Source organism: Sminthopsis crassicaudata, chromosome 1 (genome assembly GCF_048593235.1).
Source record: "Sminthopsis crassicaudata isolate SCR6 chromosome 1, ASM4859323v1, whole genome shotgun sequence".
Taxonomy (NCBI): domain Eukaryota; kingdom Metazoa; phylum Chordata; class Mammalia; order Dasyuromorphia; family Dasyuridae; genus Sminthopsis; species Sminthopsis crassicaudata.
This window is the reverse complement of record NC_133617.1, coordinates 471,371,528-471,387,805: the sequence shown is the minus strand read 5'-3', so window position 1 is coordinate 471,387,805 and position 16,278 is coordinate 471,371,528. Positions and strand designations below refer to the sequence as shown.

Sequence of the window (16,278 nt, the reverse complement as noted above, 5' to 3'; positions counted from 1 at the left end):
AGACAGAATTTGAATCTGTGTCTTCCTAGTTCTGAGGCTCACTGACGAGTATTTGTTGTTGTTCAGTCATGTCAGACTCTTCATGACCCCATCTGGGATTTTCTTGGCAAAGATACTGTAGTGGTTTGGCATTTTCTTTTCCATTTTATTTTCCAAATGAGGAAATGAAGGCAAATAGGGTTATGTGACTTTCCCAGAGTCACACAGCTAGTAAATATATAGGGTTTCTAGACTGCAGTGCCAGGTCTCTTGTCACCTAGTTATTCTGTCTCACATGACACTAGGTGACATCTGCCCAAATGACTAGTGTACAGAATAAATACACAACAAATGCATATTTCCATGAAGAAAAGAGTTGCTCTAAAGTCTTGAATAAACATCTGTTTAATTCTACAACCACGTATTAAGTGTTTGCTGTGTACAGGGCATTGAGGGGGGGGTTCCAAAAAAAGAAAAATAAAATCCCCAGTCCCTTGTCTTCTGGAGTTTTCAATCAAGAAATTATGAGGCGGTTTCCCCCTTTTGTTCTGATTTTTTCTCTCCCAATATAATTCATAAAGCAATGTATATTAAAAGTAAATATATGAATTTTTTTCAAAAAAGAGGGAAAGGATAAGACAGACAAGACAGAGGGAAAAAGGTCAAAATTGATAGAAAAATTAAAATATGCCTAAAGCATTGAAAAAAATTGTGAGGGTGGGATGTGACTTAATTATAAAAAAGGTAGAGTGTAGCACCTTCTTCAAGAAGATTTCCCTGAACACCTACTCTAAAATACCAGAATCAGGACTTATTGTGGTAAAGCAAAACTGGGACCCAGTTCTTGACCTTTTGACCAGTTCTTAACTCTTTTTAATTATATTGCAATGCAATGGAACATGCAAGATAAAGAGAAGAGTGAGATTAAGTTGGAAAGGTAAATTTGACAAGATTAAAGAAATTTTCAGTGCTAGGCTAAGTATTTTGTCCTGTCCTTTAGGTGTCAGGGAACCATGTAGCAGTTTAGAGGAAAGCAGGGAGGGGGTCTGACCTAGACCTAAGAAAGATTGTTTTGGCAGCTAGGGGAAGCTCGAACTCCAGTTTCTTCCTGAGTTCCTGTCCTGCGCCATCTACTGTCTATTGGATGCTTTGACCCAAATGTTCCATAAGCATCATGTCTGAAATTCATTCTTTTCTCAAACTCACATTTCTTCTGAATTTCCTATTACAATTGAAGTCTCCATTATCTTTTTAAACTAACTGATTTGAAACCTTAGTGTCTTCCTCTAATGTAGAATGGGCATGATAAAAATGCCTACTTCACAGAGTTGTTATGAAGATCAAATGAAATAGTTGTAAAGTGTTTTACACAGTATTTGGTCATCCTCCCTCCCTCTTCTCTCCCTCCTTTTTTCCCCCTCCTTCCCTCCTTCTTTTCCTTTCTCCCTCCCTCCCCTCCTTTCTCCATCTTTTCTTCCCCTCTCCCTCCTTCCCTCCTAAAAGTCTCTCCCTCTTCCTTTAAAACTCAGCCTAAGACCTCCTGCCTGCATTCTTTCCTGGTCCCTCTACCTGCCAATATCATCCCCTCCAAGATCACCTTGTTTGTGTTTTGGATTTGCATGTGTACGTGCATGTGTGTCTTCCATGTACTCTGAATAAAGGTAGGGACATTTTCATTTTTATCATTTTTTCCCCCAGGACCTAGTATAGTACAGTGGGCAAATGATAAATGCCTTCTTGCTTACTTGACTAAATGATGGAGATGGGGAATGGTTAGAAGCAGGGAGACCAGTTAGGGGTGGAGCAAGTAGTTATTAAGTATTTCTTTTTTTTTTTTTGTTTTGTTTTTTGTTTTTCTGAGGCTGGGGTTAAGTGACTTGCCCAGGGTCACACAGCTAGGAAGTGTTAATTGTCTGAGACCAGATTTGAACTCCTGAATTCAGGGCTGGTGCTCTATCCACTGCGCCACCTAGCTGCCCCCTAAGTATTTCTTTGTGTAAAAGCTAACCAGCTTATTCTCTAGTAGGAGAGACAAAAAGGGCCTATCTAGGTTTGGCAAAACTACTTTTTAGGAATCTTTATTCTATTACAGGTTTCTGAACAAACCAATGCAACTCAGACAAATGGATTTTAGATAGAACTCAATCAATCATCCCTGGAGGATTGAGCCCAACAATCCACGGAGCATTCATATCAAGCTAAAATTTTGTGGAAAATACCTTACAAACAATGCGTAACAAAAGGGGATAGTTTAGGTACAGCAAATGTCTTTAATCTGGGAATGTGGGGAGTGCATGGATAGGGGGTCTATGAATTTAAATGGGAAAACACTCATATCTCTATTTTCACTAATCTCTTATTGAAATTTAACATGCTCTTCATTGTTAACATTGTTAACATAGACAACAAATCAAAATATTATTAGACTTTGTTACAAAGAAAAATCAGCAATATTTTAAAATTACATTATAATTGTTGCAGAGATTTCAAAATTAATAACAATAACAACAGCATCAACAAAAACAGCAACAAAAAATTTAAAGTTTGCAAAATGCTTTGTAAATATTATCTTATTCTCACAACAACCATCAGAGGTAGGTGCTATTATTATCCCCATGTTATAGGTGAGGAAACTGATGCAAGTTAATTGACTTAATACTAGTAAATGTTTGGGGCTGGATTTAAACTCAGATCTTTCTGACTCCAACGTTAGCATTCTACTCAAGGTGGCATTACTTTGAAATTACTGTAGCTATCAGATCCATTGCCAGATATATTACTGTGTCATAGATTTTTTAGATATTTTGATAACTACATTTTAATATAAAATTAACTTCCATTGTAAACTTACTTTCTGCATTTAAAAATGTTATTCTGAGAAGGGAGTCCATAGACTTTGCCAGACAGTCAAAGAGAGCCTATGACATATAAGGAGGATAAAGAAACCCTGAGGTTAAGAGGAAAGTATGCGGAGGAGAGTGGGGATAATTTTTTTTTCCCATTAGTGCCTTTTGGTGAGAGATCAGGGAAATTTATAAATAGTTCTTTACATAGCTCTTTTAGGTTTATAAAAGTACTTTCCAGATTACTTATAAGGTTTATCTGTTATCTGTAAGATAAGTATTATTACCCCCATTTTATCGATGGTGAAACTGACAGAGATGTTAAATTAACTTGCTCACTCTCGCCTCACTAGTATGCAGAGGAGATGCTATTTGAGCCCAAGTCTCTTCTTTCTCAAGTACTCTTTCCACACTATACCAGGTACTTATAAAAACTGGCTAGATAATGGAGGAAATATGAGGTTTGTATTTCTCTTTGGTTGAGTCTCCTCATTCTAGTAGGATTGGCATGTGATGCATTTGGTGAATATATATGACACATAACCCAAAATGCAATAATATAATAAATACATAACAATTATAAGGCAGATAATAATAAAACAGGAACATAGAGAAGTGTTAAGTAGACCAAACTGTACTTAACTGATGACTCTTCAGCCACCATTATAACTAATGGTCTTTCATCCTGAAGACCTCTAGTGAGGGGAACCCACTATCATCCAAAGTAGACCAATGGATAACTTTAATTGTTGAAGTTTTGTTTGTTATTTTGTTTTTCAAAAAATATGGAGCCTAAAATTATTTGTTGGAAAGTCTATCCATTGACCCCACTTCTGGCCTCTGAGACTAAACAAATAAGTTAAATTCCTCTTCCATGTGACAGAACGCTCTTCAAATACTTAGAAGAAAGCTAACTTTTCTCCCCAGAGTATTTTCTTTCCCTTACTAAATGCTAAACATGTCCAATTCTTTCAACTAAAATCTGGGAGACATGGTCTCCATTTCCATCAACATTATGGTCAGTTTGCTTTCAATGACTCCCCCTTATTCATGTCTTTCTTAAAATGTGGTACTCCAAACTGAACACATTTTCTAGATTGGCAGAGTATAGAAACATCAACTCCTGTGTTTCTAGATACTGTATCTTTCTAGTTCTTAGTTTCTAAGATTGTGTTAGCTTTATTCATCTACTAAACTGAGCTCTAAGTCTACTGACTTTCCTGGAGCTTTTCTTTAAAAATTTTATTTTGAAAATTAGTTCTCTCCCAACCCATTCTCTACCCTAGTTCAGAAAAAAAAACTTTCTGCTTCAAACATATATAATCAAACAAAACTAATCTTCATATTGCCATGTCCAATGTCTATTTGTCTTATTCATCATGTTGAACAGTATGTTTCATCAAGTCCTCTGGGATTTATCTCTCTGGATCGTTTTCACACAAACTCTTACCTGAACAAGGCTCTCCCGTTTCATATGTGTGAAATTTATTTTTTGGAATCTGTTAAATCTCATTTCCTTAGCTTTAGCCTGTTGAGATCTTTCTATATCCTTAATTTCTCATTCCATGTGTTAACTATTCTCTTCAGTTTCAGGCCATTTACAAATCTGATAAGAGTACCTATATTAATTTATCTTTTCTTCTAATACCTCCTCTCCACTCACATTGCCACCAGCTAGTTGCTACGCTTACTACAATGTTAGACAATTGTAATAATCTCCTAATTCTGTTTGTTGAAAGCTTTCTCTTCCATTGAAACCAAGTTTAGATGCCACTGTAAGCCTTTTTGATCTTCCCAAGATGTAACCTATTCTACTTCCTTTCCTATAGCACTTTGAATCTTTCCTTTCCTTTTATCATACCCTACCATATAGTAGAGTTATTTGTGAACATGTTGTTGAACTGCTTTCATTTTAGCTTCAGTTTACTCATCTGTAAAATGAAGATAATACCTGTGGCACCCAGCCTTTGGGATTATTGTGAAACTCAAAGAAGATAATATATATATATAAAACATTTTGACAACCTTAAAGCATGTTACAAGATATTCTCTAGGTCTTTGTGTTTTAATATGCTATAATAGCATAAAACTGCACTAAGACTTTTGGCAGAAATCATTATTATTCCCATTTGATTATAAGTTCCTTACGTGTAAGAAGTGATTGTCTTTTTCAACTTTGTTTCACTAGCACTCAATACAGTATCTGGCAAATACATGGATAATTCAAAAATCTGTAACTTCATTTCAAGTCCTTGCAATCAATCATTCTGTGCTTTAGTAAATGGATCATAGATCTAGAATAGGAGGAAACTTTAGAAGCCATCTAGTACGGGACTTCTTTTTCCACTTGTGATGCCCTTTTCCCTGAGAAATTTTTATGTGACTCCCGATTTATAGGTGTATAAAATAGGTAGAAATCAAATGATGATAAATGATAATTTTGTGACCCCCACATCTAGTTATGAGACCCCATATTAGGTTGTGAACCACAGTTTAGGAAGCTGGAGGGTCTAATACAACTCTTCCTTTTGGCAGTTGAGGAAATGTTTCTAAGGGACTTGCCCAAGGTGGCCCATAGCTAATAAGTAGCAAATGTGAGATGTGAACTCAGGTTCTTTGACTCCAAGCTCAGTGCCCTTTCTGTTATATCAAATGAGAGCTGGTGTAACTGGAAAAAAATTGTCTGTGGACCAGACATTTATAATCTGTATAAAAAAGGCATTTAATAAGTATATGCAGAGAGTTTCTGAAGTTAACTAGGTTGGTCTTCAGTCAAAAGAAAAATCTTTCTGATTTGGCAAGACCTACAAGTGTTCACATTTTATTGTCATTGTCTTTGAGGACCCAGAATCCAGTCCCTTCCTCCTCCAATCTGTCCTTCACAAATTGCCAAAGTGAGACTCCTAAAGCATAGGTCTGACCATGATACTTTCTCAGAAAGCTTCCTCAGTTTGGCATTTTAAAACCTTTCACAATCTGGCTTCAACCAATCTTTCCAGACTGACTTCACACTATTCCTCCTTACTCCAAATGGGCTTATTTGCTATTTGCTTTTTCCCACATATGACATCTTCTGCCTCCATGCCTTTAAGAGCCTGTCCCCCTGTCCCACATGTTCAGAATTGCACTTTCTCTTCATTTCTGCCTTTAGAGTCTGTAACTTCCTTCACGTCCCCGTTTGAATGCTTCCCATTCAAGAACAATTCTGATATCCCCAGTTATGTGCTTTCTCCCCAGATATTTTGTATTGTACATAAAAATGAATATATAAATATTTTTCTGTAAACATAGATGCAAACTGCTATGTTTTTATCTTTGTATTCCCAAAGGCCTACCACATGTTTGCATATAATATGTGATTAATAAATGCCTGTTGAGTGAATGGTCATTAGCATAAATAACTCATGAAACACATCTAATTAGGAAAGTGAAGGTGAATGGTGGGAGTCCTACCGCAAACAGAGCTCCAGAGAAGTGCTCTAGGTACTCACCAAGATAAAAAGTTACATAGGAAGAGATTTTTTTTTTTAATTTTTTTTTTTTTAGGGAAGTTGTTATAGTGTAAGTAGCACTAGCTTGGGAATTAGGAGACCTGGATTCTCTTCTCTCTGCCATTGCTGTCTGGGAAAAGTCACTCACCAGGCTTCACATTCCTATAATTAAATCATTCAATGTAGGCGTAACATGCAGAAAGAGTAAAGCCTAACAGGCGGGCAGACCAAGTGCTTCAGTGCTATCCCATAATATGCCAGAGTGCCACAGGAAGGCATCCAGACATAGATAATCTATGGAATATTTATGGAAAAGACTGAATCGCTCAGGATTAAAAAGGTTGGATGGGTTGCCATTTGTTTGGAAGTATGGAGCCGTGTAAACAGCGCTGACTGTGCCCAGGTCCTGGGATCCAATCCTGTCTCTGATGCTTTCTTATGCCTGTGCTCTTGGCTAAGTAACTAATCTCTCCAGATCTGTTTCCTCTTCTTTAAAATGAGGTTGGACTAAATGGTCTTTGAGACCGTTTCCAGCTCCAGTCTATGTCCCTATGACCGGATCTCCAAGTCCTTCCCGGCTCCAACATTCCGGGACTGTCCTAATTTGGTGCACGGGAGTGCGTGTCCTGAGACGGCGCATTTAGGGTCCAAGCCGGGGTCTGGTTCTCACTGGCAGGGCAGAGGTACCCCCAATCCCCATCCACAAGGGAGGATGAGAATAAGCCAGGACTAGCTGAATGGAGCCGGTCCCCCGGCTTTGGAGGACTTTGGAGATAAGCACACCCCCCCGCCCCCGCCCCGCCACCACCTCTCGGTCTCGGAACTTTCATTCCTGACCTTGCGCAGAACGCAAGGTTTATATTCTTGTCTAACTCCAGGTACCGCATCCCCAGAGCCCAGATCCCGCCACCAGCACGTCCAGACCCGGCTGGAGCGCCTCCGCCCTTCCCTCATCCCCCCAGGTAACGGCTCTCTGCTCACCTGGTCCCTCTAGAGCTGTGTCGGCCCAGGTGACTGCGCTCCTCAGGCACCTGTCTCCCTCCTCTGTCCTACCCCAAGCAGCGGCCCAGCGGGGCAGGGAGGGGCGGGGCCGGGGCCGGGGTTGCAAAGGGCGGGGCCACCCCGAGGCACGCCCAGAGGTGCGGGGCTCCCACCTCTCCCCGCTTTCCTGCAGCAATCCCGGGTTCCTTTCCTCCAGATGTGACAGAAGCGGCTCGTCTCCAGAGGCAGCTGGAGAGAAGCAGATCTGGGGTGGGGGTACTGAAGTAGAGTTGGGGAGTCAGTCGGGACATAACAGTTGGGGACACTAAATGGTTTTATCTCCAGTTCTGGCCTCTCTTCTCCTTCATCCAACAGTATCCAGTCGCTTGGACAGAATTTTAACTTTTGCTTAGTTTTTTGAAGTTTGCACGGATTGCACATTTTGGTTATAGCAGAGCACTTAGTAAATACGAATTAACCTGGGCAACAAAAGCTCTCTTTGTACAGTAGCTTCTTACTATTTTGCAGATAGTGAAAGTGCTGCGATCCCCAAAGTGAGGGAAGGCACTCAGAAATCCCGAAAGAGTTGCTTTGTACAGCAGGTCGACTCGGGCAAGATCTCCTTATCCTGTCTCTGGCTAGGGTTTTTTGATTTAGTTTGATTTGTTTTAAAAATGAAACTAGTATGCTTTGTGAATGGGCACCGAGAAATAGAAATGTGGTGCCTTTGTGATGCTTCATATTCTTTGTAAGAACAGAACTCCATAAGAACGATGAAATGGGCAGCTCACAGCAAAGTGGGAAGATCTCTGAAATGATTCAGTGACTGAGTAGAACTAGAATAATATATGCAATGAAGACGGTTAAAGAAAAATGCCTTTAAAAGAGTAGATCCATGGAATGATAATAAATTAGAAATCAGTTTAGAATTCTGATCCATTGTGGCTCTTTTCAACAGCAAGATGATTCAAGCCAGTTTCAATGGTCTTGTGATGGAGAGAGCCATCTGCACCCAGAGAGAGAACTGTGGGGACTGAAATGTGGATCATGACATAATATTTTCAATTTTTTTTGTTGTTTGCTTGCTTTTTGTTTTCTCTCTCATTTTTCCTTTTTAATCTGATTTTTCTTGTGCAGCATAACTGTGAAAATATGTTTAGAAGAATTGCACTGTTTAACATATTGGATTACTTGCCATCTAGGGGAGGGGACAGGGGGAAGGGAGGGAAAAATTTGCAAAAGGGTTTTGCAAGGGTGAATGGAAAATGATCTATATGTATGTTTTGAAAATAAAAAAAACTTTAATAAAAATTTAAAAATAAAATAAAAAGAATTCTGATCCATGCAATGATAATCAATTAGAAATCTAGGGACCTGAATATGAAACAGGCCACCTCCTGCCAGAGAGGTGATGGACTTGAATTGCAAAATGAGGTATACATTTGTGAACATGGACAATATGGAAATTTATTTTGTTGGACTTTTTGTATTTGTAATGGTCTTATTTTATTTTTCCCTTTTTTTTTAATGGTTCAGTAAGGGAGGGGAGGAAAAGAGAGAAGGAAATAAATTCTCATAAAATACAGTTACATTAAAAAAAAAAAAAAGGCCTGGACACTCTTCTCCCTCCCACTGGGTCCAAGAACTCTTCACCTCAAGGATTTTCTTCAAAAGAGAAACATTTACAGCCATATGATTCATCTTGGCAGAAATCCAAAGAAAAAGCAGTTATCTACACATTTTCTTTTTTTCTGAATTAAAAAAACAAAAGAAAATTCCAAGCAAAACAGAAAGCCTTGCTTCAAACTTAGCAAACAGGTTTTCTTTCATCAAAGATTAATGAAGAAAAGAACAGTGATCACTGCTAACATTCTAAGCAACACTTTTGATTCTAGCAATAAGTAGCTTTGTTTCATAAATGACTATATAAAATGCACACGATATAAAATATGCAGTTTAAAATATATAATTGGATATACAAGGTTCATCTTTGTGTTTGCCAAGACGTTTGCTAAAGAAGATCCAAAAAGCAGTTCAGCTCATTTTGATGGATAGATGGATGAATGGATAGATGAATTAGTTCTGCTGTTTTCCACTCCTTTCAAGCTACACTGATGGAAACACTCATCTGAAAAGGGCAGGGAGAAAGAAAAAAGAAATAACAGGTCAGCATTTGACAAAACAGCAACAAAACAACACTCAAAACCAAGAACAACCTAGTCCAAGTTTCATAAATGAATTTTCATGTAGCTTATTAATTGGGATCAAGATCCAGAAACTCTCCCAAAACAAAAATTGCAAATCTTTTAACCCTTAAATTTCCTCTGATTCCCTGTTAACTAGTTTAGTGTTTGTTGCTAATTAGTAATTTGGATTATTAATTATAGCTATTCAGATTACTCTTGTCCCCCATCATCTCAGGTAACCTAGATTTGGGAGCATAGTTTTATTTTTTTTTCCTCATAAAAAAGACATCCCTGGAATTTTAAAGTTGAAAAGTCTTACTGGTAAATAGAGGTAATATTCATGTTCAAGTCTTTAGAATCCAGAACTTGTGCTCTTTTCACTATAGATAACTGCACCCCAAATTTTCTAATACTTGTAGTTTACCTGAAAGCTCTTTTCTAAACAGGATTTACCACTTCCTCAGCATTGTTCTTCTGTAGTATTGCTCTATTAGAAAGAAAGAGGGTTCAATTTAGAAGGGAAAAAAAGGAAATGTGGAGAGGAAGAGTAAGGAAGGGAAGATATTTTATCTCTACATTCCAAAGGGCATGTACCATAATGCCCACATTTCTGAGCCTGACCTAGTTCTTCTGGCCACTAGCTTTTAGGGAAATAATACCCTGATAGTAACATGGTCCACCTTGGTGGGAAGCCAAATTGTAGAATGAACTAGAGTAAATTCTCACTCTCACCCCCAACTCAGCCTAAAGAGGAAATTGTAGGAGGCAGCACCTGTGACAAAGGGAGAAGTTTGAAGGGGAGAAGATGCAATGGATAGGAGCATCCCTATGATTGTACTTATTCCAACAATATTGTATCTGCATCCTCAGGATTAGGCTATGAAGTAAGGATGATTTGTCATGAACTTTTTCTCCCCTTTCAATAAAAAAACTTCTTCCCTCTAAATGGCCCTTCTACTTTTGCTTATTCTCTTCTAGAGAGTGTTAGTGAATAATGTCACTAGTACTCTAATATTTTCCCTCCCAAAGATCACATTTATTTTAAGAGTGATATCAAAGAGAAATAATAACACTTAACAACAAAGAGATAGAATTTTGGACTTTGTAGCATTGTAGCATTCTTGCCCCTTTAACTATCTATGTACAATTTTATGTATTATTTCCCCCTCATAAACTAAAAGCACCAAGGTGTAAAAAATGAATTATTCAAATTACATGATTAGTAAGTGACAAAGCTAGGATCTGAACTTAGAGCTTCAAAATCCAGTGTCATTTCTGTTAATATTTTCTCTCTTTCTCCATTTTACTCCATTCTACATATAGCTCCTTTGCTATTCATTCTGAAACTACTTGTTTCCCATCCCACCTATTTTTCCTCCTTCTTAAGAGTTTCTGACATGAATATCCTTCCAGCAAAAATATTCCCAGATTGTACCTGAAAGACTGGGCCTGCTTTAGGAAATACTTGGCTTTGTATATCTCTTGAATAAGTTTTTTAAGGTCATCTCCTTCAAATAATTGCAAAAGTGAATCCTTCACAGGGAAAAACAATAGTAGACCATCAGATTACTTTTCTTCACATCTTATTTAAATAATCAGTTGAATCATAAAGTCCTAAGAGATTTTTATTTAGCATAACCTCCCACCTGAAGCAGAATTCTTTCTCTTATACCCCTGACTTTAGCATAGTGTCCCGGGTAGTTGCTTAAAAAAATTCTTGTGGAAGTCATTCCCCAATAGATAAATGGTCAAAGGCTATGAACAGACAATTTTCAGGTAAAGAAATTACAGCCATTTATAGTCACATGAGAAAATGCTCTAAATCACTATTGATTAGAAAAATACAAATTAAAACAACTGAGGTACTTCCGCATACCTATCAGGTTGGCTAAGATGACAGAAAAAGATAATGATAAATGTTGGAGAGGATATGGGAAAACTGGGATACTAATGCCTTGTCCAAGGAGCTGTGACATGATCCAATCATTATGGAGAGCAATTTGGAACCATACCCAAAGAGTTATAAAACTGCAATCTCTTTGATCCAGCAATGTCTCTATTGGGTCTGTATCCTAAAGAAATCATAAAAGAGGGAAAAGAACCCACATATGCAAAAATGTCCATAGCAACTATTTTTGTAGTGACAAAGAATTGGAAAACGAGTAGATATACATCAATTGAGGAATGGCTGAATAAGTTATCACATATAAAAGTAATGGAATATTACTATTCTATAGAAAATGATGAACAAGCTGATTTTAGAAAGGCCTGGAAAGATTTACATGAATTGATGCTGAGTGAAATAAGCAGAACATTGTATACAGTATATATTACATTGTATACAGTAATAATAAGATTGTGTGGTAATCAACTGTCACACACTTGGTTCTTCTCAGTAGTTCAGTGATCCAAAGTAATCCCAATAAACTTTGGATGGAAAATGCTATCCACATCCAGAGAGAGAACTATGGACACTGAATGTAAATCAACACATGCTCTGTTCACTTCCCCCCCCCTTTTTTTTCCTCTCTTGTTTTTTTCCCTTTTGTTCTGATTTTTCTCTCTCAACATGATTCATAAGGAAATTTTTTTTCTGCTTTGCATCTTTTTTTTTCCCTTTTTATTATTATAGCTTTTTATTTACAAGATATATGGATGGGTAATTTTACAACACTGACATTTGCCAAGCCTTTTGTTCCAATTTTCCCCCTCTTTTCTCCCCCAGATGGCAGGTTGACCAATACATGTTACATATGTTAAAGTATAGATTAAAAACAATATATGTATACATGTCCAAACAGTTATTTTGCTGTACAAAAAGAATTGGATTTTGAAACAGTGTACAATTAGTGTGTGAAGTAAATAAAAAATGCAGGCAGACAAAAATAGGGCTATTGGGAATTCTATGTAGTGGTTCATAGTTAACTCCCAAAGTTCTTTCGCTGGGCATAATGATTTGGTTCATCTCATTGTTGAAGAGGGCCATGTCCATCAGAATTGATCATCATATAGTATTGTTGTTGAAGTATATAAAGATCTCCTGCTCCTGCTCATTTCACTCAGCATCAGTTCATGTAAGTCTCTCCAGGCTTTTCTGAAATCATCCTGCTGGTCATTTCTTACAGAACAATAATATTCCAGAATATTCATATACCACAATTTATTCAGCCATTCTCCAATTGATGGGCATCCATTCAGTTTCTAGTTTCTGGCTACTAAAAAAAGGGCTGCCACAAACATTCTTGCACATACAGGTCCCTTTCCCTTCTTTAAGATCTCTTTGGGATAAAAGCCCAGTAGTAACACTGCTGGATCAAAAGGTATGCACAGTTTGATAACTTCATAAGGAAATATTTTAAGAAAATGATTGTTCACATATAACCAAAAAGTTATTTTTTACATGTAACTGAAGAAAATAAAAATAAAAAAGAAACCATATATAATAATAGAAGAGATTATATATTCTTGACTGTCGAAAAAAATGCTTGTTGGCTAGCTAACCTGCAGATATAGTCTCTGAACATGTTTGGGGCTCTTACTCCTTCCATTGTTCACAGAATCACAGTTGGAAGGGACTTTAAAGGTTATGGGGACCAATCCCCTCATTTTCTAAATAAGGAAATAGATCTAGGGGAGTTAAGTGATTTGCCCAAAGTTGTACAGCTAGTTAATTAGCAGAGGCAGGCTTCAAATGCAGGACTAACACTAACTACTACACCATGAAATCATTTAATTCAGGTAATTATTTTTAACATAGGTGAGGCTGCAAATCTGAGTAAAGTGAGAAGATTTTTAACTTTACTTCAGTCATTGTAATAGACTAGGATTTTCACAAAACAATGGAAATTATATCCCTACTATTCCATATCATCCCATCTTCCTTGTCTAGAACTCAGAGAGGACAGAAAAGCCTAAGAGACTGCCCCATGTTCCTTGTACCTTTTAGCTTAAAAATGGATTTTAAGTTGATGAAGATAAAATAAGTATTGATAAGAAAAAAAGTAACATACATTTTTTTCAGTGATGTCTTCGGTCAGCATTCTATGAATCTCCATGCAGTCTTCCAACTCCATTTGGCAATGATGGTAGCGCCCCCCAGTATTATTAGACAACCTTTTTAGGAATGTAATTGCTGACCTAAAGAGAAGTGAGACAGGGTTGAAGATGCTGGGCTATTGATGGATGTTACAAGTTGCTGAGAAATTATATAAGGGCTATAACAATCATAGATGCTGGACTGAAAGAATCTCATTTGGAGATTTAAAATGATCTCCAATCATCTCATTTTATCATTTAAAATTTTTTGTCTTTACCACATGTGCAAAAATGTCGGTAGCAGCTTTTTCTGTATTAACAAGGAACTGGAAATTGAGTAAATGCCCATCAATTGGGGAATGATTGAATAAGTTATGGTATATGAATGTAAAGGAATATTATTGTTCTATAAGATGTGATGAGCAGGATGATTTTAGAAAAGACTGAAAGACTTACATGAACTGATGCTGAGTGAGGTGAGTAGAATCAAGAGAACATTATACACAGTAACAAGAAGATTATATGACAGTTCAATGTTGATGTGCTTGGCTCTTTTCAACAATGAAGTGATCGAAGGCAATTCCAATAATTTTGGGATAGAAAATGCCATTTGCATCCAGAGAGAGAATTATGGAGACTGAATGTGGATCAAAGCATAGTCTTTACATCTTTTTAGCCATTGTCTATTTTTTTTTTCTCTTCATCATTTTCCCCCCTTTTGAGCTGATTTTTTGATGTAGAATGATAAATATGGAAATATATTTAGAAGAATTGCACATATTGTGTACATATATATGTGTATATGCATATGTTTTTATGTGTTTATATGTATGAGTATATTGTATATACACGTATATACATGGATGTATATCTATATCTATATCTATATCTATATATATATATATAAATATGTCTATATTTAATTGTAGCCTTCTGGTGAAGTGGGGCAGGAAGGGCATAAAAAAATAAAGTAAAAAGTGCACAGCAGAGAAAAAAAGAAAACCTACCAAAAAAAAAACCCCAAAACAATTGCACATGTTTAATCTATATCAGATTGCTTGCAGTCTTAGGGAGGGGAAGAGAGGAGGAGAGAGGGAGAAAAATTTGGAACAAAGTTTTGCAAAAGTGAATGCTGAAAACTATCTTTGCATGTATTTAGATAAATAAAATACTATAAAATTTTGAAAATTCCCATTTTAGTTTTTATTATGAATTTAACATATAGCAAATTAAATGACCATTTCCAAATACACTTTGGAAAAGGAGATTCTACAGAATCTATGAATCTATTCTAGAGAGTTTGCTTTTCTTTTCAAGCGTATAATAAATTCAACATGTAACTGCTACAGCTGTTCTCCATGTCTATGATGCTTTTGAATTTTCCTTCTGTTTTCTTCTAGTGCCTTCTCCCTGAGATCACCTTCCATTTATACTATATAATATCTTGTTTCTATATAGTTATTTGTATGTTGTCTTCCTTATTAGATTGTGAACACCTTGAGGAAAGGGACAATGTTTTTGTCCCTTCTTGGGGACATACCCAGAATTTATTATAATGTCTGATAAACATTTATTGATTAACTTTTCTCATTTTTTTTGGAAGGGGAAGGAGAGAAGAATCCTAATTCTATCTTCTTTTCCCTTTCTACCTCCCTCTCACTGAAAAAAAAAAGACATTCAAAATCCCTGCAACAGACATGTAAGACATGTAGGTTTAAGTGACTGACCTTCCTATGGTCACTTAGGTCAGAGATGGGATTTGAAACCAAGTTGTCTGATTTGGTGGTACAGTGGATAGAGTACCTGGAAGTCAGAAAGACCTGTGTACTTACCTGTCCTCAGACACTTACTGACTGTATGACTCTGGGCAAGTCACTTAACTCTGCCTCAGTTTCCTCATCTGTAAAATGAGTTGGAGAAGCAAATGGAAAGCTTCTCCAGTATCCTTGCCAAGAAAACCCCAAAAGGAGTCATGAAGAGTAATGAACAACAACGATTTTTGCCTCAGGTACTCTTCTACTATGCTGTCTTTTAGACTGAAGTATAATTAAAAAGGAAATCACTAATCCAGGTTATGGGTATGATCTGAACTTTGCTGTAGTCCTGAAACTTATATCTGCAAATATTTGCAAAACTTGTGTTTGTGTCCACATGCACAAGTATACACTTGTCTGCAGAGTAAAGTAGTCATTTAGTGGTAGCCAGGTTCTTGAAGAAGCTTTGGCAGGTTCTATGACAACAGGTTTGGGGTCTCTAGTTTCCAGATAGCCTTCATATATATATATATCATATGTACCACAACTCTTGGAACTGGAAGGGATCTTAAAATTCACATAGTCTGACCCTTTCTTTTCACATACTAGGAAACTGAACTCCAGAGAGGTAGGGTGACTTGTCTGATGTCACAGAGGCACTAAGGAGCAGCTAAGACTGGGATGTGAAGCCCAGATCCTCCAATTTCAGATCCAAGCTTCTTTCTCCTGTATGTGTGTGTCATAGATCACAGATTGGAGGTGGATGGGGATTAAAAGGGAGAAAAAAGTGTTAATGGAATAAAATGTATCTGTTTACTCTCTTAGAGTAGACTCAAAAATCACAATTTACTGATGGCAGATCAATAGCCATGCATTTATTGTGTATGTAACTTGGGTTTTAAAGTCTATTTACACGAGACTCTCCTCATTGATGATATCAAGATATTGAGAGACACCCTATTATCTCTTAACTTGGCACAACAATAATCCTTTGCACTCACCCTCTGGA

At 37.0% G+C, this 16,278-nt stretch overlaps 1 protein-coding gene across 12 annotated transcripts in view; it reads right to left on the bottom strand.

Annotated features, from left to right (window-relative positions):
• Positions 1–9,244: 9,244 nt before the first annotated feature.
• The window catches only part of VWA3A (von Willebrand factor A domain containing 3A), a 91,290-nt gene continuing 84,256 nt past the window's right edge, over positions 9,245–16,278 (bottom strand). For 11 of the 12 annotated variants that reach the window (XM_074280999.1, XM_074281003.1, XM_074281008.1 and 8 more), the window contains 4 exons: positions 13,491–13,617; positions 10,916–11,013; positions 9,905–9,967; positions 9,245–9,422 (listed from right to left, as the gene is read on the bottom strand). In XM_074280999.1, coding sequence (XP_074137100.1) covers positions 9,919–9,967; positions 10,916–11,013; positions 13,491–13,617 — 274 coding nt within the window. In that variant the 3' untranslated portion in view covers positions 9,245–9,422; positions 9,905–9,918. The remainder of the gene's footprint in view (positions 9,423–9,904; positions 9,968–10,915; positions 11,014–13,490; positions 13,618–16,278) is intronic. The other variant, XM_074281001.1, reaches the window with a different exon arrangement.